Genomic DNA, 25,859 nt, shown 5'->3' on the forward strand with positions numbered 1-25,859 from the left:
TGTTTATGTTGACATGCCACACTTGTAAGGTGGATAGGTTAGCTCGCCAAAGGAAAAGTGCTTACTAACATACATTTAGACAGATGTGTGAACAATATTTAAGAAGAATAGGCATTTTTTGTATGTAGAAAAAGTCTTTGTTCTTTGAATTTAGCTTTTGAAAAATAGGTCCAATAACAAAAGTGCTGTGCTTCTATTTTATTTCAGTGCAGCGGTACAGGTATTTAGTGTTGATTTTATAAGTTACAACAGCAGTTGTTTCAGTTCCTAGCTAATAAAAAGAGAGCTGGTTCAGTCCTAATTGAGAACCATAGTGTGATCATTTAAAAGCAGTCAATTGCTTGTTTTCGTACTTTTTTAAAAACAAACAAAGCTTTACGCCATATTGAACTGTAAAATGAAGTAAAGTAGCAGACAATCTCTGTTTAACTGTAATATCCATTAAACCAGCAGTAAATGTTTGGTTTGGTTAATTTGTGTAACTGTATAACCAAAATATTGTAATATTTTATTGATACAATGTAAAGTCTAACGATTCTCAGGGAACAACACACCAGCATGTTTTTTTCTTTTATGTTTTGAAATTTATTGACAAATCTGTCTTTGCATTTCGAGTAGCCTAAAAAAAAGTATACCAAAAGCTAAGCAATACAAGTTTTTAGGGGGTGAATCGAAGTCAAATATCAAACTTCAATCCATTCTTGCAGACAGGTAGTTGCTGTTTTTGATATTCCAGTTAGTTTATTCAAAAGAGAATACCATACCATATTAACAAATTCTGTTGACTGTGTAGTTTTGTTGATTCTGAGTCATTCTCACATTGACCTGATCAATTTCTACATGGCCACTGAGGTCTGATTCGGTGAAAGGGGGATGTCTCAGTGTATCAGAAGTGTCTTTGGAGCAGGAACATGAGGAAGACTGCACTGAGCAGGATGCACAGTGTACACACAGTAGGAACCACGATCTCTGTCACCATCTCCATGTGGCCTATCAGTGGATCTGGAATACAAAGGAGAGAGACTGAAACATCAGCACATTTTTGTCAATCTAATCATCTTAATCATCAGCTTAATAAAAAGAGTTCTGATGGACAGTAGGGACAAACATCCATCCATTTTCTGTACCGCTTATAACATGGATTTGTATTTAATTAAACTGTTGATCATTTAATTTCACTGAACTATATTACCTGCACATACAAAGTGAACAATTTAAATATAGATTAAAAGTAAAATGTTACCTTGATGGTACTTACATACCATTAACAATATTCAAAATACATGTAATTAATAATTATCATCTACTCATTGAAAACTTCATTAGTTATACCTGCATAATCTGGAACGGACTCGAATTGGACCATTCAAGCGACGCGATTACATATAAAGTCAATGCAGTTCACGTGAATAGATGCAAATCCATGCATATGATGCGTTTGATGCGAGACGAGTGTGGCAAAAATTCAGTTGGGAGATTGGTTGGAGACAAATCGTGTCGTGACAGCCAATAATCGTCAAGAATGGTGAGCAATGGGCCAGCCTGGAGGACGGGACGTGCCGCCTCCTGTCACCGTGGCAGTTCAACGCGCTTTGTCAGCTACCGCTAGAATCGCAGGCCAGCGGGCCTGGAAAGTGGGGAAATTTAAGGAAGAGAGAAAGAAATAGGGAACCAACTGGTGCCTGTGGAGAGGAAAACGCTGGTCCATTCGGGCGATTGTTCTGATGTTTTCATAGTTTGAATTGGGCACAAGTAGTGATGCCCACATATATTTTGGTGACGATTGACTGCATTTTTTGCCAGCCATGAGAGTCGTGGGCTAGCAGGGATGGAAAGGGGAGTATTTTAAGGAAGAGAGAAAAGAAAGAAAAAAGGAACCAGCCAGGATGACCAGCCATGGCCGCTCACAACATATCATACTTGGATGCGTGGGCACCGACGACCCGCTGAAGAGGACCGAGGTGGGAGAAGCATTAAATATGGTGCAAATGAAGTGAATGCACATTCAGTGTGTATAAATACTCCCGCGATCAAACTCGTGCGAGGGACGCAAAGCGAAACGAACTTTTGCATCTGGTGTGAACACGGCATACAATACTAGAGTTGTATTAATTTTTTTGTATTTTTCAAAGACAATAATGGCCATTTTAGATTGACACTGTCAAGGAGGGGTTCATTGAACAAAACATTTATCATTGTGGTTGTAAGTTGCGGAAAATAATACTGAATCACACTAGTTTCCAAATATTTTGACCTTGTGTAGTTAAATCAGGTGGCCAAAATATTAACAAAACCTCTCTATGATGTGGTAACAAAGCAAATTACAACCGTAGTAATAAATATTTTGTTAATCGATACCTCTGTCACAGAGTCAATCAAACCTGAACATGATCTTGTCTTGATACAGCTGTATTCCATAACGGGTGCAGGTGTACCTCAAGTATGGTGAGTGTGTATTTTTGATCAATTGACTTGCCAGTCTAAGTTTTGGCACAATTGCTCATGTGATTGAATGAGAAGTTATTGCATTTCAAAACATTTGACTGGTACTGTATTGGGTTATATGTTCGAAGTAATATTCAAATATAGTTAGTTTTCATTGTGTTATATGTTGTATAATAAAGTGTAATATTTTGTACTATATGTACTATTATTGGTGATATGTGAACTTGACATGAAAATCCTGCATTTGTTTTTCAAGCCAAAGTAGTCCTTCTGTCAGGGTCTGTGTTCTGCAGTCCCCTTTTTGGTGCTTGGGTGGCGCTCTGTGCCGCTCTCTCTCTCTTTCTCTCTCTTTTTTGCTCACTAGCAATCAGCACCACCTTGGCCACGCACCTGTCTTCTATCAGTAATTTTCACTGCCTGTATTTAAGCCTGCCTGACCCAGGTACCTGACGCCAGAGTATTCTCGCCACTACACGGTACAACGGCCTACGTTTTACTCCTTTGAAAGATTTAAGATTTATTCGCTGACACCCGTGCTTGTACTCACTCCCTGCTGTTTCTCTTCTTCCAGTGTCCTCCCGTATCTCCCGTTCCGCTGCCCACTCTAGCCACGCCGTCAAGCCCTTCCACCTCCTCACGCTTCCACTTCCTGGCCGCTCCTTGCTCTCACAGACCACCGTCACGCCTTGGAAACCCAGACCCTGAACTGTTCCTCAATAAACCTCTGCCTCTGTCTGCGTTTGGGTCCAGTACAAAACCGTACAATTACTAATCATGACAGAATACTCTGGCCACAACATGAACCAACCAAGCCCGGAAGCACTGAGGGTAGCGCTCGTCCACCACGGCGTCCATATTGGCAGACAGGATAAAGCTCTCCGCGAAATCATGGGCTCAATACACACCCTTGCACAACAAGTATCTCTCCTGTCATCTCAAACGCACTCCGGCGCTGATGACAATTTTATTCATGAGGGCTTGGCATGTCAGCTTCAGCTTCCCCTCAAGCCCCTCTCGTTCCCTAAGGAGGTTACCGCCTTGGACAGGCGTCTCATCTCCCCTGTCACCCACCAAACTGCACCGTTCACCGTGCTCATTTCCGGTAATCACCGTGAAACCCTCCAGCTGTTAGTCATTCCCTCCCTGGAGACTCCGTTAGTCCTTGGAATCCCCTAGCTCCAGAAACATAACCCTGTCATCGATTGGACTCAACAGTCCATCACCGGGTGGAGTCCCTTCTGTCACTCTTTTTTCTTCTTTCGGCCGTTTCCGCCCTCCAGTAAACCTCAACCGGTTCATCTTTGTCTATGTAGACAATATCCTCATCTTCTCTCGCTCTCTGGAAGAACATCGCCAACATGTCCGCAAAGTCCTCCAAAGGCTCCTTGAGAACCGCCTCTTTGTAAAACCACAAAAGTGCAACTTCCACCTCTCCTCCGTACACATTCTGGGTTACATCACTGCTAAAGGACAACTACAAACAGACCCAGCAAAAATCCAAGCAGTCATCAACTGGCCCATTCCCTCCACCCGTAAGGAAATGCAACATTTCCTAGGTTTCGCAAACTTCTACTGAAGATTCATCCAAGATTACAGTAAAGTGACAGTCCCTCTCACCAGTCTCACCTCCACCAGCTGTCCTTTTCAGGGGACCCCGGCAATGTGCAAACCCTTCAAATAACTGAAGGAGCTATACAGTAGTGCTCCCATCCTGAGGCACGCCAACCCCTCCCTCCAGTTCGTTGCGGAGGTTGATGCCTCTGACACTGGAGCTGGGACCATTCTCTCCCAGCGGGACCCCGACTCCCAGAAATTACATCCCTGTGCCTTCTTTTCCCATCGCTTCTCCCCTTTAGAACACGAATAGGAAATCGTGAGCTGCTGGCCATCATCTTGGCCTTGGAGCTATGGAGGCATTGGCTGGAGGGGACCATATCTCCTTTTATCATTTGGACAGACCAAAAAAACCTTGCTTACCTCCGTTCCGCCAAACTGCCTAAGCTCGTTGGGCCTTATTCCTCAGCCACTTCAATTTCAGCCTCTCCTTCCGCTCTGGTTCCTGCAGCAGCAAGCCTGACGCCCTCTCCTGTATTTATTCACTCCCCTCCAGCCCAGGAGAACCGGAACCCATCCTTTCTTCCTTTTGCGTTGTTGGGGCAGCCACTTGGAGGATGGAACAAGTGGTCAAAGAGGCTCAAAGGACCCAACCGGATCCCAAGACCGGACCTCCAGAATGGCTGTTCGTGCCCAATTCTGCACGCTCTGACATCCTTCAGTGGGCCCACAACTCCAAGCTCACCTGTCATCCCGGAATCACCCGTACCACCCACTTCATCCAACAACACATCTGGTGGCCAGGCCTGGCGAAAGACACCCGAGAGTTCATTTTAGGTTGCTCTGTCTGTGCCCGAGGAAAAGCTTTGCATCAACCCCCAGCTGGTCTGCTGCGCCCCTTACCTATCCTGAGCCACCCTTGGTCTCACATTGCCTTGGACTTCGTCACCGGTTTACCCCCCTCTGAAGGTAACGCCATTATTCTTACCATTATCGATCGTTTCTCCAAGTGTGTCCATTACATACCCCTCCCTAAATTACCCTCTGATTTTGAAACCGCTAATCTCCTAGTCTTTCATGTATTTAAGATCCACGATATCCCCATTGACATCGTCTCGGACCGAGGTCCTCAGTTCTCCTCCCAGGTGTGGAAGGAGTTCTGTAAGGTTGTAGGGGCAGCAGCCAGTCTATCTTCTGGTTGCTATCCACAATCCAACGGCCATGCGGAGCGGAAAAATCAGAATCTGTAGTCGGGTCTTGGCTACATTGCTGCACGCACTCCCGCCTCCTGCAGCACCTTTCTCCCGTGGATTGAATATGCCCACAGCTCCCTCACCAGCTCCGTCACAGGTATGTCTCTTTTCATGGCCTGTTTCCAACCTCCGTTGTTTAAGGAACAGGAGCATACGGTGGCGGTTCCCGCGGTGAGGGGTCACCTGCGACTGGTCCAGTCAGTATGGAAGGACGTCAGGCCGGCTCTGACTTGGTCTGCCGAGAAGAATAAGCTGCTGGCGGATCTTCATCGCTCTCCCATGCCTGAGTACAAGGTGGGTCAGATGGTTTGGCTCTCCTCCCGTGACCTCCCTCTCCAAACGGAATCCCGTCAGCTTACTCCGTGCTTCATCGGTCACTTTCCTATCACCAAAATCATCAATGCCTCCTCTATTCATTTGAAACTTCCCCTCTGTCTCAAACTCGAGCCGACATTTCATGTTTCCCTGCTCAAGCCTGCCTCCAACAGTACCCTTAGCCGTCCGACCAAACCCCCCTCCACCCTCCCCGTGTCATCGACGATCATCCTGCCTTTACGGTGTTGCGCATCCTGGATGTGCAGCCCCGGGGTAGGGGCTTTTAATTCCTGGTGGACTGCGAGGGGTATGGTCCGGAGGAGCATTCCTGGATCTCTCGCAAACTCATTTTGGATTAGGGACTTATTAGGGACTTTTATGCTGCCCAACCTGGTAAGCCGTCCGTTGAGGGCGGTGGGGGGGGGGGGGGGGGTACTGGCAGTCTGTGTCCTGCAGTCCCCTTTTTTGAGCTTAGGTAGCGCTGCGGGTCTCTCTCTCTCTCTTTCTCTCTCACTCTCTCTCTCTCTCTCTCTCTCCTCTTTCTCTCTCTCTTGCTCCCTAGCAATCAGCACCATCTTGGCCGCGCACATGTCTTCTATCAGCAATCTTCACTGCCTGTATTTAAGCCTGCCTGACCCAGGGACCTGACGCCAGAGTATTCTTGCTACTATGCGGTACAACGGCCTACGTTTTACTCCTTTGAAAGTCAGATGTATTCACTGACACTGTTAGGGCTGCTGTTTCAGCACCCTGAGTCCAGCCTGTGTGTGTGTGCGTCATGAGTGCTTTGCAGAGTTGACGTGTTGGAGTCCAGCAGCTGCACCTTGTCATCCTAATTAGACCTGATTGCTCTTAAGAAACTGTGGGACTCCAACTCGTCGCCAGACTATCAACGCTCTACGTCGAGTTCGTAGCCTAGCCACCTTGCCTATCTTTTTGCTTCCTGAAGACCTAGTGAGTTACCTCTATCTAATTCTTGCTCTTTGTCCCCAGTCTGCCCTCTGCCCCTGGTCCCTGCAAACCAGTGATCACCTCTTGCAGCCCACCGGACTCCTACCCTGCCAGACCGGTCCTCGTTGGAACCCTGCCAATCCCAGATTTAGTTCTTGGCGTTCCTTTGTTCGCTTCCAAGCTGCAATAAAACGTTATCCACAAACTCACCTCCCTGTCCTCTCTGAATCTGGGTCCAACTTGCAACCTGAATCCTGACAACATAGTCTGGCCTGTCATGGACCCAGCGGAGACGGATCCCCTTCGCCAAACAGTTACCGGACAGAACATGCATGTAACACGACCAAGCCCTCACCCTGCTGATTCAAAAGGTACGTCACTTCTCACAAGCTCTCACATCCCTCCAAAATCAATTTGCCTCACTCCAACCTTGCGCACAGCCGCCTGCTGTAGCATCCACCGCTCCTACTGCCCCCCTCACCCACGTAATGCATGAACCATACATAGCCGCACCAGCCCCTTACGACGCCAATCTAGGGTCTTGTTGCGCCTTTTTGGTCCAGTGTTCACTTATGTTTGAACAGCAACCGCATTCGTACTCCACCGACAACGCTAAAATTGCCTACCTCATCGGCTGTCTCCGGGGTACAGCCCTGTCGTGGGCCACGGAGGAATGGGAAAAACGGTCAGTCATACTCTTCTTTTTCCATGGAGATGAAGAAGATTTTGACCACCCGGTGCGCAGGAGGGAGGCCGCTAAACGACTGATGTCACTCCGACAGGGCTCTCGCAGTGTGGCTGAATTTGCGATCACTTTTCAGACTCTCACTGCCGAGAGTAACTTTAATGATGAGGGGCTACAGGAAGTTTTTCGGGGGGTTTCAAATGAGTCTCTTAAAGACGAGTTGGCCTCCAGGGATGAGCCAAGCTCCCTAGATCAGCTGATTGATCTTTCTATCAGACTGTATTGTCGTCTCCATGAGCGCGGAGGTAACGCAACTCAAGGTCACAGACTCTGCCTACCCCGCTTCCTTCTCCACAGCACTCCACTCTCAAATCCTCCTTTGAGCTGCAGACTTCGTCACCAGCACCGCTTCCCGAGATCGGTGAACCCATGCAACTTGGGCGAACAAAACTCTCAGATTTGGAGAAAACACACACGAGAACCTCTAATCTGTGCTTGTATTGTGGAGATACAGGCCACTACATCACAAACTGTCCCACACGTTCATCAAACTGGCAGACTCGCCAATAAAGGAGGAGTTGGTGAGTCAGAATGCAAGTTTCTCCTCTTCTGTTCATTTTCAGATCTCTGCTACCATCTGCTGGAATGACCTGTCTCTGCCCGTTTTAGCCCTAGTAGACTCTGGAGCTGATGAGAATCTCATTGACCACCGCCTAGTTAAACAGATGAAAATTCACCTACTGGCTCTGACCACTCCCAAGAATGCCACTGCCCTTGATTGGCGGCTGATCACCCATATCCAGCCAGAGACTGCTCCCGATTCCCTCAAGCTATCAGGTAACCATCTTGAGACTTTAAGTTTTCATGTTTTCCCTTGTCTTCAAGTTCCAATCATGCTTGGGTTGCATTGGCTGAGGCTCCATAACTCCAGCATCGACTGGACCGTGACCAAGATCACAGCATGGAGCAATTTACCATGACCTAGCTCCAGTATTCAGCAAACACCATGGCACCTCTCTACCCCCACACAGGCCTTACAATTGCGCTACAGCCCGGTGCACTGCTACCTAGCAGCCGTCTTTTTAACAGCTCTCGTCCAGAGCGGGCCATGGAGACCTACAATGGTTAAGATCATCGCATGCCACCGTGGGGGACCTAGGTTCAAGACCCCGACTGGACCATCCGCCAACATCCCCCAGACTCACGGCTGTGGTGTCCTTGAGGAAGACACTGATACCCCAAAATGCTCCCCGGGGGTTTCAGCTACCCCCTGCTTCAGTGTGTTCTACTAACATGTGTATGTGTTCACTGTGATGGGTAAAATGCAGATACAACATTTTGTGTGCATGCATGCATGTTCATGACAATAAAAGGTGATTTTTCTTCTTCACCGCTGGGGTCAGGCTTCATTTTTGTGGACAAAAAAGACAAGACCCTCCGTCCATGTGTGGACTATCGTGCCCTTAATAACATCACCATTAAGAATAAGTACCCCTTGCCCCTGATTGTGTCTGCCTTTTCCCCATTCACGGGGCAACAGTTTTCACCAAGTTGGATCTGCGCCAAGTCTACCACCTTGTCCACATTCGAGAGGGAGACGAGTGGAAGATAGCATTTAACACCCATAGAGGGCACTACGAGTACCTCGTAATGCCTTTCGGCCTGACCAATGCCCTTGCTGTCTTCCAGGCACTACTTAATGACGTCCTGTGGGACATGATCAGAAAATTTGTTTTTGTGTACCTGGATTACATCCTGGTCTTCTCCCGTTCCGTCGCAGATCACAAACGTCATGTTCGACAAGTACTTCAAAGACTCCTTGAGAACAAGTTCTTTGTTAAAGCAGAAAAGTGAGTTCCATGTTCCAAAGACCACCTTTTTGTGTTACGTCGTTGCTGAGGGGCAGCTTCAAATGGATCCAGCCAAGGTATCTGAGTGGCCAACGCCATCCACAAGAAAGGAGCTGCAGCGATTGCTTGGCTTCGCCGACTTCTACCGGCGGTTCATTCGGAACTACAGTTGGGTGGCAGCACCCCTCACTGCGCTCACATCAACCCTAACGTCCTTCCAATGTTCTGAGAAGGCCGACATGGCCTTCTGTGAGCTAAAGAAACTTGTTTCCTCAGCTCCTATCCTCGTTCATCCGGATCCACAGACGCAGTTCATAGTTGACGGTCGAACCATCAGAGGCGGGGGTTGGTGCGGTGCTGTCTCAGCGATCCCAGACTGATGGTAAGGTCCCCCCTTGCGCCGTCTTTGCTCGCAAGTTGTCTCAGGCGGAGAGAAATTATGGGATCAGAGACCGGGAGCTCTTGGCGGTGAAGATGGCGTTGGCGGAATTTCCTGGAAGGTGGCGAACACCCATTCATCGTATGGACCGACCACAAGAATTTGGAATACATCCGCTCTGCTAAGAGGCTGAGCTCCCATCAAGCCAGGTGGGCATTGTTTTTTGGCTGGTTCACCTTTACCTTTTCCTACCGCCCAGGGGCCCAGAACACCAAGGTGGATGCCCTGTCCCGCCAGTATCTCCCGCTCCACTGCCTGCTCCAGCCACGCCGTCAAGCCCTTCCACCTGCTCACGTTCCCACTTCCTGGCCGCTCCTTGCGCTCACACCTTGGAAAACCCAGACCCTGAACTATTCCTCAATAAACCAATCTTAACTACTTCCTCTGCCTCCGTCTGCGTTTGGGTCCAGTCCAAAACCGTACGATTACTAATCATGACACCTTTGACAAGAAAAGGTATACTTATTTATCAAATGCTTGTTTAATACCATTAAGATCTCCATCAATGAGTTGCATGTTAGTATACCAATATAAGATGCAATTTTGTATGGCGTGATGAGCAAATCCAATAACTGCTGGGAAAATAGTGTAGATCTGAGATTTCAACACTTGTACCTAAACTTCATCATGAACTGGCCAAGTCTTTTGCATTCCTGAATGTTCCTGACCTCCCTGGGATTTTCTTCTAGCTGGAGGGGCAAAGCAAAGAAAATCCCCATTAGATACCAAAGTAATAACCTTGTGCTTGGTTCCATTTGGCTTATCAGTCCCTGCTGTAATAGTGCTGTATTGTGCTTACCTGCTGCCAGGAGCTGGTTACTGGAAGAACACGTCTCTATTGATTTCCTCTTCCAACTCTCCACCTATAGGAACACCAGAATCTCAATAAATACAGCATTTGCTCAAGCAGAAATTATCTTAAAGGTGTTATGTGTTATTGCAAGTTACCTCTCTCTGATTGGGAAAGCCATTAGAGCGGATGATGCGTTTATAGTACTGGACTGAAGCCTTTGGATAGCGTGGTTTATTTTTGTTCCTGAAGTCGACATAGTAGAGCCCAAATCTCTCAGAGTAGCCTTCATCCCACTCAAAGTTATCCAGGAGAGACCAGGCAGTGTAGCCCTTCACATTCACCCCGTCCTTTATAGCTGTAACACAAATCAATAGACAAAAGTTGATAGTAATTTTGTGTAGCTATAATTCCCGCTATCTACATACAGTACAGTGACCTCACCTTTAAGCATCTCATTGATGTAATCTTTGAAGTACTGCATCCTCCAGTCATCACAGAGGTCAGTGCACAGCGTCTTCTCTGATACACCGTTCTCTGTCACGTAGATCATTGGGTTTCCATACTGACTCTAATGGCAGAGAGTTCCAAATATTTGAGAAATGATTATGTCATTATGATTATGTCACATAAGGGTAACACTGATGGACAAAGAGGTGTGAGGATGACCAGAGGAAATGTGGTGTCGGAAAGCGGTACTAGTACAATACTCCATTCCCAAAGCAACTATAAATCGGTATCAGTAATAAAAGAAGAACTGAATCTGTACCCCAAAGTAAGCTGTGTTTCACATTAATGTGAAGACTTAAGGTGGCCTGGAAGTGCAAAACAATATAACAAATTGTGAAACACTTTTACATTTTAGAAAACAAATGAACAAAAATAAACACTTTTACATTTCATAAAACATTAACAAAAGCAGAAACACTTTTACAATACGAAACAAATTAGAATTGAGACAACCTGGAAAGGCAACGTCCCATTTCACAGACATTCTTAGGAATCCCACTCCTTTCTGGGCAAGACCCGCCCAGCTTCAACATGATTGACTCCTGCATCGCGGGGAGGGTAGGCTACGTAGATGTAATGAGATGTCCATCCCAAATATAATTTTAAAAAACCAAAGTGTCATATACTGCCCTGCAGTTCCATTATTGGAGCCGGGAGGGCGCTTTGTGTTCTCTCTTTCCCCCCTCCCCTCTCTGTTTTCAGCACCTGTCTTCAATCAGCCTCATCACCACTGGTGTATATAAGCCTGCCTGTCCCCAGAAATCCTCGGCAAAGTATTGCAGCCTCTCCTAGTGGTACCACGGCCCACCTTACTCAAGTAAGCTACTTAACTCCTCGTTCCCTTTTTAACTCTTGTGTCTCCTCGTTCTCAGTGCTGCCCTGTGTTCCTGACCCACATCATTCCTGCCACCAAGCTGGCCGCCTGTTCTTTCCATTGCCTTCCACCTGTCCACGCCGCCATCTGCCAAGACATCCAGGACGAATTCCATCACCTTTCCTCAATAAACTGTTCATCATTTTCCATCTGCCTCTGCCTGCTCTTAGGTCCAGCTACTCCCCACACGTGGTTATTATTATGGTTAGGTTTAGGACTAAGGTTGGGGTTAAGGCAGTTTAGGATGAGTTAAGGTTAGGATTGTGTTGGTTAAGGTTGGCGCACACCGAGCACCGCCGCCGAACCCAACTGAACTACGGTGCAGTGTGCGTGGTTTGGCAACTGCTTCCTTGAGCAGCCGATAGGTCGGCCACTGGTTTTGATGCGATTAAAAATTATAATATCTGTTGCACGTTGTCTTCACGTCCCTGCTTACATTCAATCAAAATGCCACAGAAGCTTTCCCCTACAGTGAAAATACATTTCCGGGTTTGCGAGCCATGCCTTCGCTTGCCTTGGCTCAAGCCATATAAATAGTACGTAAAGCACCAAATGTTGTTTTACATCAATAATAATCTACATTCGTAATGTATAATGTGCCTGTGCATGAAAAATCAACATTTGTGACCAGAATGTATGTTTAAATAAATGGAGCTTCCTTTCAAATATCCACACTTTCCCTTTAATTCTCGCCAACATCCTCTCTTTTTAACAGCCTGCTTTTTCCTTAACTCTTTATCTTTTTATCACTTAAGAAATGTGATCAAGTACATTATATTGCATATACAGCATCAAACGCCGATGCAGGCTCGCTGTTCAGGGCGTTCATGTGAACAATAGCTCAATGTGCGGGGGAGCGTCTGCAACTCTTATTTTTATGCGATGGTCCGGTCCAGTCGGGTTCGACCACGTTGCACAGTGTTCAACAGGCTTGAGGGTTATTTATATTAACACGGCCACACTAAATTAGTCACATTACTTCTTTTGTCTTCTGGAAGCAGTAGAATGTGTTCTGCCGGGATACAGTAGCCAATCATAGTGCAGCAGCAGGTGTCCTGGAGCCAGTAATATTGGAGCAGGGCGTGTCCTTCCAGGAAAATGCGTGGGATTCCTAATAATCTTGGATATTCCCTTTCCGGGGATGTCTCAATTGTAATTTGTTTTGTCTTTTGTAAAAGTGTTTCTGCTTTTGTTAATGTGTTTTCTGAAAAGTGTTTTGACTTTTATTAATTTGTTTTCTGAAATGTAAAAGTGTTTCACAGTTTCTTATATTGTTTTGCACTTCCAGGCCACCGTAAAGACTCCTCTCCAAGGCGCGCACACTAATCCTCCCTCTACACGTTTGCCATTAAATTGTGTCACTGTACAGTTGAGAATGTTAAGAAACACACCAATTCGTGAGGTTGACTCGCCTTCAGCCCTCTCACTTTGTTACAGTATATGCCTATGTCGTGGGTCAAAAGGGGGATGCGATCGGCTCCAGCACGGCCGCGACCCGAGTGAGGATAAGTGGTACGGAAGATGAATGAATGAATGTCTTACAATAGGGCAGCTGACTTTTTTGTTCAGTGTAATCGGAGGAAATGTTCAACTTGTTGTTATTTCAAATTTCATGAAGCGTTAAGAAACGTTTTACAATGCAAGTTTTTGTACATTTTGTGTACCTTGACAAAGTTCAACAAGCGTCTGAAGCCCCAGGGCACAGAATAGAGCCATTCAGAGCCAGGGTCAGGCCACTTTGGGTCAACCAGCTCTGCCAGGTCACGATCTGCGAGGTAGCTGTCTCCAATGCTTGATGGATAATTTTTTTGTGTGACATAGCGAGTCGTGAAGTGGCCGAGGCCCAGGAAGTCACACGTGCCCTTGATGTAACTCTTTTCCTGCGCCGAGAATACGGGAAGCCGCGAAGCTCCGAGGCCCTGCTGGCCACTCTTCCTGCCTAATGGTGAGAAGATAAACAGTGAGGTCCAAAAGTATTTACGTATTTTAAGTAGTAGAGTTTTTGTTTTGTTTTGTTTTTTTTACTTCGAAAGCCACCACCAATAAAAAAAAATAAATTAATAAAAAATAAATAAAATCCACTGTGGAGTGGATTTTATTATTATTTTTATTTTTTTTATTTATTTTTTTCAATCAACTTGTGGGTGAAGTTTAGACTCTTAGCTTTAATTTAAGAGGTTTCACAAAAATATATTTACCATTGAGGAATTACAACCAATTTATGTAGATTACATTTTCTGGGGCTCAGAAGTATTTGGACGTTCGACATAATTTGAAAAAAACCTTCATTTTTAATATGTCAATGACAATTCTGTGCAATCAATGACTTCCTAGAATCATGATCAAATTCTGAGTTCAATCCCGATGCCAGGTCGTTATTACTCTGAAAGATTGACATTGCTGACTTGACCACTGAAGAATATTCCATCTGCCTTCAAAAATCTTGAGTTGCAATAGTCTGACAAGTGAACCGATAGTATTTTACATGTTACAAACCCCTTGTAATATTCATGCATTCGAAAGACAGATTTGACTTTGCAGATAAAAAAGGTGTCATTATTAGCACGTCCATCTCAGGGTCAAGAGAGTTAAATCTTGGCGCAGACCATCTTACTACCCATAGGATTGAATTAATGTGATTGTTAATGGTTGTTTATATGTGCTCTGCAATTTCTTGATGAGCACACCTGCAAACCTAGTGAGGACAAGGGCTATAGAAAATGGCTATTCAAGAAAACATTAAAATAGCAACAAAAATAGCCCCAATGTTCTAAAATCAGTTTGTTTGCCCAGAAGAAACCAAGGTCAACTTGTAACACAATGATGGGAAGGGGCGGGGGAAAGTATGACAAAGGAAAGGAACAGCTTATGATCCTAATAATAACATGTCAAATACAGTGTAATATCATGGGCATGTACGTATAACGCTTACTGACAGAAGTAACTCAATGAATTGTGACGGGTATAGAGCTCTACTCTCTGGCAGCAAAACTCACAACAAAGCAGCAACAGAAGGTAATGCAGTAAAGACCCGGCAAAACAACTCCATGGAGGAAACTCTTCAGACTTCAGGCAGTCATTAAATCCAAATGATTTGATCCTAGGATTTCAAATGATGGTGTTATTTACAATGATTTCCTACTAAATTTTTGAGCCCCTGAAATGATTTACTCTACAACCCCAATTCCAATGAAGTTGGGATGTTGTGTTAAACATAAATAAAAAGAGAATACAATGATTTGCAAATCATGTTCAACCTATATTTAATTGAATACACTACAAAGACTAGATATTTAATGTTCAAACTGATGAACTTTAATGTTTTTAGCAAATAATCATTAACTTAGAATTTTATGGCTACAACACGTTCCAAAAAAGCCACTGTGTTACATCACCTTTTCTTTTAACAGCATTTAATAAACGTTTGGGAACTGAGGACACTAATTGTTGAAGCTTTGTAGGTGGAATTCTTTCCCATTCTTGCTTGATGTACAGCTTCAGCTGTTCAACAGTCCGGGGTCTCCGTTGTCGTATTTTACGCTTCATAATGTGCCACAGGCGGCACGGTGGACAACTGGTTAGAGCGTCTGCCTCACAGTTCTGAGGAGCGGGGTTCAATCCCCGGTGCCGCCTGTGTGGAGTTTGCATGTTTTCCCCGTGCCTGCGTGGGTTTTCTCCGGGCACTCCGGTTTCCTCCCACATCCCAAAAACATGCATGGTAGGTTAATTGACAACTCAAAATTGCCCGTAGGTGTGAATGGAGTGCGAATGTGTTTGTATGTGCCCTGTGATTGGCTGGCAACCAGTTCAGGGTGTACCCCGCCTCCTGCCCAATGATAGCTGGGATAGGCTCCAGCACGCCCGCGACCCTAGTGAGGAGAAGCGGCTCAGAAGATGGATGGATGGATAATACGTCACATGGTGACACGTCTGGACTGCAGGCAGGCCAGTCTAGTACCCGCACTCTTTTACCTACGAAGCCACGCTGTTGTAACGCATGCAGAATGTTGTTTGGCATTGTCGTGCTGAAATAAGCAGGAGCATCCATGAAAAAGACGTTGCTTGGATGGCAGCATATGTTTCTCCAAAACCTGTATGTACCTTTCAGCATTAATGGTGCCTTCACATATGTGTAAGCTACCCATGCCATTGGCACTAACACAGACCCATACCATCACAGATGCTGGCTTTTGAACTTTCCGTCCATAACAGTCCGGATGGTTCTTTTTGTCTTTGGCCCGGAGGACACGACGTCCACAATTTTTGAAATGTGGACTCGTCGGACCACAGAACACTTTTCCACTTTGCGTCAGTCCATCTTAGATGAGCTCGGGCCCAGAGAAGCCGGCGGCGTTTCTGGGTGTTGTTGATAAATGGCTTTTGCTTTGCATCGTAGTTTCAAGTTACGGATGTAGCGCCGAACTGTATTTACTGACATTGGTTTTCTGAAGTGCGGCATGGTGGACGACTAGTTAAGGCATCTGCCTCACAGTTCTGTGGACCGGGGTTCAATCCCCGGCCCCGCCTGTGTGGAGTTTGCATGATTGGCTGGCAACCAGTTCGGGGTGTACCCTGCCTCCTGCCCGATGATAGGTGGGATAGGCTCCAGCACTCCCGCGACCCTTGTGAGGAGAAGCGGCTCAGAAAATGGATGGATGGATGGATGGATGGATGGTTTTCTGAAGTGTTCCTGAGCCCATGAGGTGACATCCTTTACACATTGATGTCGGTTTTTGATGCAGTGCCGCCTGAGGGATCGAAGGTCATGGGCATCCAATGTTGGTTTTCGGCCTTGCAGCTTCCATGCAATGATTTCTCCAGATTCTTTGAACATATTGATGATGATATGGACCGTAGATGATGAAATCCCTAAATTCCTTGCAATTGTATGTTGAGGAAAATTGTCCTTAAACTGTTTAACCCACCTGTTCCCAATTAGCTTTGTTCACCTGTGGGATCTTCCAAACAGGTGTTTGAAGAGCATTCCTCAACTTTCTCAGTCTTTTTTGCCACCTGTTCCAGCTGTTTTGGAACGTGTTGCAGCCATAAAATTCTAAGTTAATGATTACTTGCGAAAAAAAAATAAAGTTTATCAGTTTGAAAATATCTTGTCTTTGTCGTGTATTCAATTAAATATAGGTTGAACATGATTGGCAAATCATTGTATTCTGTTTTTATTGATGTTTAACACAACGTCCCAACTTCATTGGAATTGGGGTTGTACATATACATATACAGCTGTTATCCTGAATCATAAATGCTCTGGTGACCCACAAGAGTGAGACATTCGCCAGGGGCGTATATCTTCAAGGAGCGGCAGGAGGCTGTTTGATGTGAAAACACTCAGTTTGTATGTGGAGAGTAAAGAGACATGACTGGGTCTCCCCCCCCGTCGTCTTGTTATTAACCGCACAAAAGCTGAATGTTTACACTTCAATCACATGTAGATCATTTTATTCCAAATCTATTGTGCTCGTGTATCAAGGCAAACTCTGCCATTGTCCAAATACTTAACCTAACTGTATAAAGGATAATTACTGATGTAAAATTGCAGTAAATGGGCTGTAATACGTGACCAAGACGTACCAATGTAATCTTTCATAACCTGAGGGTAGTCTCCATTGAAGATTGGTGTGGCAAACCATCCCAAGTAGAACTGGATGTATCGCTCTGCTGCTTCAATGTCCCTCTGGTTGCTGGTGTCCACTGGTTCACCCCAGTGAGCTGTCAGCGAGATGCCAACTAGACCTGAACACACATATTTTTTTTGTTTCATCATGCCATCGGGTAGAATCCTTGTAACCCCAAAACCATCACTTTTCAGGGAACCAAAAAACATTGGCATTTAACATTGCATCGTCAAAGAGAGCAAACCATTTCCAACACTTAAAATTGGTCAAGAATTTGTAAAACTAACAAACCCATGTGAGGACTGATCATAGTATTGATTTGTGAAAAAATATGAATTTCACCAAATTTGGCCTACATACATACTGTATGTAGGCGGTTCCCCCCCTACAATGACCTGATTTGACCATTGTTAATAATATGTTTTCCTTTACTTTATAGTTTATACCTTTCTGTTTGCTCCTCCATCCTGTGTCGTATGTGTGCCAAACCTTTGCATGTGCCTATGGTAAAACAAATAGAAAGGATGTTCGGATCAGCGTCTCCAACAGTTAATCAACAAAGTCACGTACAACACTGTGCACAAAATTACAAGGGGTGTTAAACTTTCCATACACCATAATACTTATTTTTATGACATACAGTACATTGGATGCATGTCGAGCTTGGGTCAAAAAATTAAATGATTTCTAAAATGTTGCAGTGGAGACTGCAACATTTAGCCGCTTCTCCTCAATAGGGTCGCGGGCGTGCTGGAGCCAATCCCAGCTGTCATCGGGCAGGAGGCGGGGTACACCCCGAACTGGTTGCCAGCCAATCACAGGGCACAAATAAACAAACAACCATTCGCGCTCACATTCACACCTACGGGCAATTTAGAGTCTCCAATTAATGCATGTTTTTGGGATGTGGGAGGAAAGCAGAGTGCCTGGAGAAAACCCACGCATGCACGGGGAGAACATGCAAACTCCACACAGGCGGGACCGGGGATTGAACCCGGGTCCTCAGAACTGAGAGGCTGACGCTCTAACCAGTCTGCCACCGTGCCGCCTTGGGGTTACTTGTCACATGTATTTTCATCCTGAAGCGAAGCTTTCTTTTTTGTTCTTTCATTTTAATATTTCGTTTTCTGTTTAACAAAGGTAAAACAAGCATTTGAGACTGCCTGACTTGACGTCTTTTTCAAGCTTAATGATAAACATTTTCTGTGCCTGACGTCGAGGTTCACTTTCAAGTAAAAAAAAGGTCAACAACAATAATTTTGTCCTTGTTTTATTAGTTGCAAAATCCAGTGTGACGTCTTAGCCCATATACTGAGACATCTTACCCGATGGTGGGGCAACCTGTCACATGTTCACACTCTCTATTAGATTGCTTATAACTGCACTGAAACAAAATCTGAAAATGACATGAATACAAAATATATACCTGAGACATTTGATCTTTCAACCGGTACACATTTTATTTATATATGGATGATGTATTGATTCGAAGAAATATATAAGAGTAAAAAGTGTGACATCTCGTCCCGGTCTCCCCTACTTCAATATTTGGAGCTTGTGGTGATTTCAAATTATCGTTGACATGGCTTCGGGTTAATTTAAATGACATTTTGTGTTTCAAGAGGAGGAACTGGCTTTTACAGTAGCAGGAACAATATCACTGCCTTTTGTGCTTGTGCATGGCTTCCCAAAGAAAGCCATTTATTGCCATCTACTGCCTCCTCCTCCTTGTCAGAGTGCAAGCTGGTGATTGCAGAAACTGCTGTTGGCCACATTGTGGTCAGACAAAAATATGGCACGCCAATTTTTTCCCCCCTTTTTCTTTTGTCAGTGCCTCTATTGAGACTCAATTAAATTCTGTGAGAGAAATAATCTAAACCAAAATAAGTTTGTCACAGGTGAAACGGCAGGTATACTTTAAACTGCCGAACTCAGGACTTAGTACATACCAACTTATTTGTTGAAGTAGTTGTCATGAAAGGGGCTTGGATTACAGTATATGGATCGAATTTAGGCATGTGTAGATTGTCAGCCATCTAGGTCATGTTAACCATCAAATAGAATGCAAGTGGGGACCAGCAAGTCCATTTGCTTTGGGTCCAACTTTTGAGAACATTTTAGGGAAAGCAGAGTCTGCAAAGACACGCTTTAGGCCGTTACCTTGATGATATGATGTGCAGCTCTATAAGCTCCCGTTCCTTTCATCTTCAAACCTGGTGCATGTTCCCCCGTTTCATATCCCTCCACAGCAATCGACTGGAAACACAAGTGCTTCTACAACAATTCCATTTTCGTGACAGCGAAGGAACACCGTCATCTTTGGCTTTACATACCCAGGGATTGTTGAATGTGATCCAATACTTCACTCGGCTGCCGAACCTTTCGAAGCATAAATTGGCAAAGTCATTGAAGTAGTTGACCATGCTGATGTTCTGCCAGCCGCCATATTTCTCCTGCAAGACCTGGGTGGGTGGTCAGATGATAAAACCATATCAGTTTTGTAGGTTGTCATCAGTTAATCCAAAATTCAAAAATAGACTTCATTAATTTGTCTTTCACCTGTGGTAAATCCCAGTGATACAAAGTAACAATGGGAGTGATCTTATTTTCCAGCAACATGTTAATCAGGCCATTGTAATATTTTATTCCTTTTTCATTGATGTATTCACCTAAAAGAGATTTATAGAATCACATAAATTAAATTCATTACATATATTCTACCCTGAAAAAAAAATTACAATACAATTTTATGTCAAACTCTTCCACATGATAGCATTTTGTTTGTTTGTTTAGCTGTTTAACACAACAATACAACAATATTGTGTTGATTCACCCACAGCTAAAATATTTGTGTTGGAAAAACAAAATACTAATTTGTGAAATTGCTTGATACAAACACATATTTTGTTTTGTTTTGTGAATCTAATCTTTTTATAATTTGAACAACTATCCAGCCAACCATCCACTTGGGGAAGGATCTCATCCCCGAGTTGGAGAGGGCACTCCACCCTTTTCAGACTGAGGACCATGGTGTCAGATTTAGAGGTGCTGATTTTCATCCCAGCCGCGACACAATCGACTTCGAACCGCTCCAGTGAGAGTTGGAGATCATGGCTTGATGAAGCCAACAGAACCACATCATCTGCAAAAAGCAGAGATACAATACTGAGGCCACCAAACCAGGACCCCCTCTACGCCTCGGCTGCGCCTAGAAATTCTGTCCATAAAAGTTATGAACAGAATCGATGACAAAGGGCAGCCTTGGCGGAGTCCAACCCTCACCGGAAACGAGTAGAGTTACTGCCGGATATGCGGACCACACTCTGACTGCAGTCGTACAGGGACCGAACAGACCATACCAGTGGGTTTGGTACCCCATACTCCCAAAGCACCCCCCACAGGACTCCCCGAGGGACACGGTCAAATGCCTTATCCAAGTCCACAAAACACATGTAGACTGGTTGGGCAAGCTCCCATGCACCCTTGAGGACCCTGCCAAGGGTGTAGAGCTGGTCCACTGTTCCACAGCCAGGGCGAAAACCACACTGCTCCTCCTGAATCTGAGATTCGACTGCCCGACGGCCCTCTTCTCCAGCACCCCTGAATAGACCTTACCAGGGAGGCTGAGGAGTGTGATTCCCCTGTAGTTGTAACACACCCTCTGGTCCCCCTTCTAAAAAAGGGGGACCGCCATCCCGGTCTGCCAATCCAGAGGCACTATCCCTGATGTCCATGCGATGTTGCAGAGGCAGGTTAACCAGGACAGCCCTACAACATCCAGAGCCTTTTGGAACTCTGGGCTAATCTCATCCACCCCCAGGGCCTGACCACAGAGGAGCTTTTTAACCACCTCAGTGATCTCAACCCCAGAGATAGGAGATCCTGTCCCAGAGACCCCAGACTCTGCTTCCTCATGGGAAGGTGTGTCGGTGGAATTGAGAATGTATTCGTATTCTCCCCACCGACTCACAAGGTCCCGAGTCGAGGTCAGCAGTGCCCCATCCCCACTACACACAGTGTTGAGGGTGCACTGCTTCCCCCTCCTTGGACGCCAGATGGTGGACCAAAATTTCCTCGAAGCCGTCCGGAAGTCCTTCTCCATGGACTCACCGAACTCCTCCCACGCCCGGGTTTTTGCCTCAGCGACCACCAAAGCTGCATTCCGCTTGGCCAGCTGGTACCCACCAGCTGCCTCAGGAGTCCCACAGGCCAAAAAGGCCCAATAGGACTCCTTCTTCAGCTTGACGGCACCGCTGGTGTCCACGAATGGGTTCGGGGATTGTTGTTACGACAGGCACCGTACACCTTACGGCCACAGCCGGTCGGCCACCTCAGCAATGGAGGCGCTGAACATGGTACACTCGGACTCAATGTCACCCGCCTTCCCTGGGACGTAGGTGAAGTTATGCTGGAGGTGGGAGTTGAAACTACTTCTGACAGAGGGTTCTGCCAGACGTTCCCAGCAGACCCTCACAATACGGTTGGGCCTGCCAGATCAGATTGGCATCTTCCCCCAACTCAACACCAGGTGGTAATCAGTTGACAGCTCCACCCCTCTCTTCACCTGCGTGTCCAAGACATGCGTCCGCAAGTCCGATGACACAAGCACAAAGCCGGGGGGGGGGGGGGGGGGGGGGGCTGGTGACCCGCGTCCGGGCAAGGGAAAACGTTTTCCTGTATTTTCAAACATCATAGGGGTCTTTGGAGCCATGCTTTGTCTGGTCCCTCACCGAGGAACTCTTTGCCATGGGTGACCCTGTCAGGGGCATAAAGCCCCAGACAACTTAGCTCCTAGGATCATTGGGACACACAAACCGCTCCACCATGATAAGGCGACGGCTCAAGGAGGGGTTGAACAACTATAGCAACACTTTTATGTATATTTTGCAAATCCTTCTAGCCAAATTACAATGTGCATTACCTTTGAGCCCGGTTGGTAAAATTCTTGGCCAGGAGATGGAGAAACGATAATGATTCAACTTCATCTCCTTCATTAAGTTAATGTCCTCCTTAAAAACAAACATCACACAATATTCTAATGTCAAGTCATTGCCTTGTTCCATCCTCTTCAGAAGTAGGAATACATTAAGAATCAATCTATCTCTCTTAAAATACATTTCCTCATGTACCCCCATAGATGCCAAGGTAAGTATAGGTAAGACTGAAAAAGTCACGTGTCACTACACTTGAGACCTGAGTGAAACGCCATATAGCTACCCCAATGATATACTATTTCCCCCCCCCCCTCAGTGTAAAAAAGGTGCCAAATGCTGATCTCTAAAACGATAAAAACACATCATTACACAAATCTAGATGAGAAGTAATATACTCTCCTGTATCGAGGTATTAAATGGTTTAGGGCCCCAAAGCTCCTGACCTTGTTTTTAATGTGTCACATTATCCATCCATCCATTTTCGGAGCCGCTTCTCCTCACTAGGGTCGCGGGCGTGCTGGAGCCTATCCCAGCTGTCATTGGGCAGGAGGCGGGGTACACCCTGAACCGGTTGCCAGCCAATCGCAGGGCACATACAAACAAACAACTATTCACACTCACATTCACACCTACGGGGCAATTTAGAGTCTTCAATTAACCTACCATGCATGTTTTTGGGATGTGGGAGGAAAGCGGAGTGGCCAGAGAAAACCCACGCAGGCACAGGGGAGAACATGCAAACTCCACACAGGCAGGGCCGGGGATTGAACCCTGTACCTCATAACTGTGAGGCTGACGCTCTAACCAGTCATCCACCACCATCACAATATGAGACGTTTAAAATCTGTTTACAGGAGTGGTGTCTTTGGATGCATTTCTTCATACAAGAATTTATTAGCGTTTAGATTTGGGGCTTTATTGTTCTTTGTATGAAAGTGCATTGATGCAATAGCCACATTTACTGTATAATCAGTGCAATGAAGGCACAAAAGCACTGGGGAACAAAATATGTCCCTTTTTAGGTTTTCTCACCTTAAATTTGTAGAAACCGTCACATGATGAATCTCCAGTTTCGTTTTGGAATATTTTTCCCTTTTTATGGGAAAATGCATCCCAGATGCTCATCCCTTTTCCATCGACATTCCAAGCCCCTTCTGTCTGATAAGCAGAACTGCCAGCCCCCCAGGTGAAACCTGCAGAGAAAATTAGTGTCCATAGTGTTACTCTTTTGGGTAATTTTTCATCAGAAATAATGATTATTGAGGTATTCTGATGTTTTATTTTATTGTAATTGTGGTTTGCAGTGGTGTTGCAACAAAAGTGTTCTTAATACTTTGTTTGCCATATTTAGCTACTTCTTCAGCCACAATATTAAACACGTTACATTAATAACTCTTTGACAGTGTCAATCAATGATGAACAGTATTACTTTAGTGAAGGGGGAATTTGTGGTACAGCTCTTGTAGCAAAGCTCATTAGATTATGTACATAAGGTTGAGTGAGGCCAGTAGGAGTATATTGTTCAGTTTTAATCCAAATTAATAATGATTTCATATTCAGTCCCTTTAAATCATTGACGTGTTATTTCACAGTTGATGATTCATGGTATTCTAGATCAGAGGTGTCAAATTCATTTTTGTCGTCGGCCACAGTGTAGTTATAGTTTCCCTTTGAGGGCCGTTATGACTGTTAAACACTATAAATGTAAAATCGCCTCATCATATTATACACACACGCAAAAAAAAGAAATACGAAGTCAAGGAAACTATTAAATGTTTAACTATTGTTCAATTTATTTTAAAAAGTGATTTGGTAACAACCCGCGACCCTAGTGAGGATAAGCGGTGAAGAAACATGGATGGTAACAGTAAATGCTTGCAATCTCTCAACATCATTAAAAGTGAAGACTATTTGCGATTTTGGAACAGATTTTAGCAACAAACATCACATAGACAAACGTAGACAAAGATTTGCTTTCGCAGGCCACATAAAATGATGTGTTGGGCCACATCTGGCCCCAGGGCAACAAGTTTAACACCTGTGTTCTATCTAACTTTGTGTTGTCACATGACAGGAATTTAAGATTTAAAATGACCTTTTTACATTTGTTGATTTGAGAATATTTAAAATGCCACCTAACAATAGAATAAATAGATATAATAAACACATTTTCATAGAGATGCATAAAATGTTTTAACCAAGCTTACTGAACCATTTAAGTTGCCTGTTATAGTCCAACATGCCATTTTGCAAATGTCCACTTTATTTCCCAAAGAAAGTTTTCAACTTTGAAAATGCCCCGAACAACTATGGTGATGTTATTGTGTCAAATATTGTTCCCAAGAATGACATTCCCAACTCCTTGACTTTTTGGATTTTTGGTCAATGGAGGTAATTTTTGGAACACTTTGCACTCTTACCTGTTGGGAAGGTCCCATAAAAGAAAGATGTTCTTTCACTCTTTGTCCAGTCAAAGTCCTCCCTCGCTGAAATGCACAGCACCAGTGTAAATATGTGGTACAATCGCAGTAGGCACCACCGCAGCATTGTGATTAATCATACCTAGTGTAGAGAACGATCACATTAAAACATTGCACTTGACCCTAAAAAGGCTCAAATGAGGACAGAGACGTTAAACTCACAAGTGTCAGATATCCAGGTGTTGAATAAAATCATTTTACTCAAACCCTAAACCTCAGGAATAATGTTTTATCGAGCAAAGATTCCTGGATTGGAGTCTAGATTCATTTGAGCCAACTGTAAGACACGCTGACACAAAACCCTATGAGAGACAGAAAATATGACAGTTTGTCCAGCACTGCCAGGACAAGAGACATATCTATTGGATGTAGCTTGAAAATGCCAAAAATATAGTTACAAATTAGAAGTAGGTAAAGTTTCCTGTGAGTCCAGCTGATATCGGCTTGTGCTGTATCTCTCCCGAGTACACCATCCCCTTTGCTCAACGAGTACCCCAGGCTGGTCTGCCTGTATTCACAAGCACATATACCTGTCTGACCTGCTGCTTTTCCCGCATTGGATTGTGCAGGTAAGTGTTCCAAAGCAAAGGAAACGTCTCCGATTTTCTGGGCTGGTTGAATGGGCAACACTGTCACCAGTCACAAAACACAGTGAAGCGTCCAGGACATTTACTGCTTTCATCAGCTTACATACAGCACACACACACACACACACACACACACACACACACACGCGTCTCCATTTAAAATCATTGAAGTGTGAAAATCTGCTGTGGCCAACAGATCTTTTGGAGCAAGTAGATTATGCCACGTAAGCAAAGTTAATGCAAGACTTGATTCTTAATTTAACTACAAAACTGATCGGGTCTTATCGTCTCTTAACGTTCTGTGTCGATTCTAACTGTGGAAGAAAAGTAGAAATCAACAGAAGGCATACTTCTGCTTGGTAAAAGTCATTTTTGTTAAATAAATCTGCCTGCTACAGTTCTTTCTTTTCCCAAAAAGAATTCCAACAGTCTTGTGACATAATATGGAGAATGTGCTAGACAGCTCCAGTAAGCCAGAATGTAAAGTACTTAAAAACACTTGAGCCTTTATTTTTGTTCTGCTTCAACATTGACTGAACGTTACATGCGGTGCGTCATTTGA

General features: G+C 44.8%; 1 protein-coding gene across 1 annotated transcript; it reads right to left on the minus strand.

Moving 5' to 3' along the window:
* Positions 1-886: 886 nt before the first annotated feature.
* On the minus strand, positions 887-24,777 carry LOC133415051 (lactase-like protein). The gene is made up of 13 exons (XM_061700860.1): positions 24,651-24,777; positions 23,263-23,423; positions 22,218-22,305; positions 19,856-19,965; positions 19,630-19,758; positions 19,457-19,552; positions 17,743-17,797; positions 17,253-17,414; positions 13,331-13,605; positions 10,727-10,853; positions 10,441-10,640; positions 10,292-10,355; positions 887-1,002 (listed from the first exon to the last, which is right to left on the minus strand). The coding sequence occupies exons 1-13, from the start codon at positions 24,775-24,777 to the stop codon at positions 887-889; spliced, it is 1,710 nt and encodes a 569-aa protein (XP_061556844.1).
* Between the last annotated feature and the right edge of the window lie 1,082 nt (positions 24,778-25,859).

This window comes from Phycodurus eques, chromosome 2, assembly GCF_024500275.1.
Source record: "Phycodurus eques isolate BA_2022a chromosome 2, UOR_Pequ_1.1, whole genome shotgun sequence".
Classification (NCBI taxonomy): domain Eukaryota; kingdom Metazoa; phylum Chordata; class Actinopteri; order Syngnathiformes; family Syngnathidae; genus Phycodurus; species Phycodurus eques.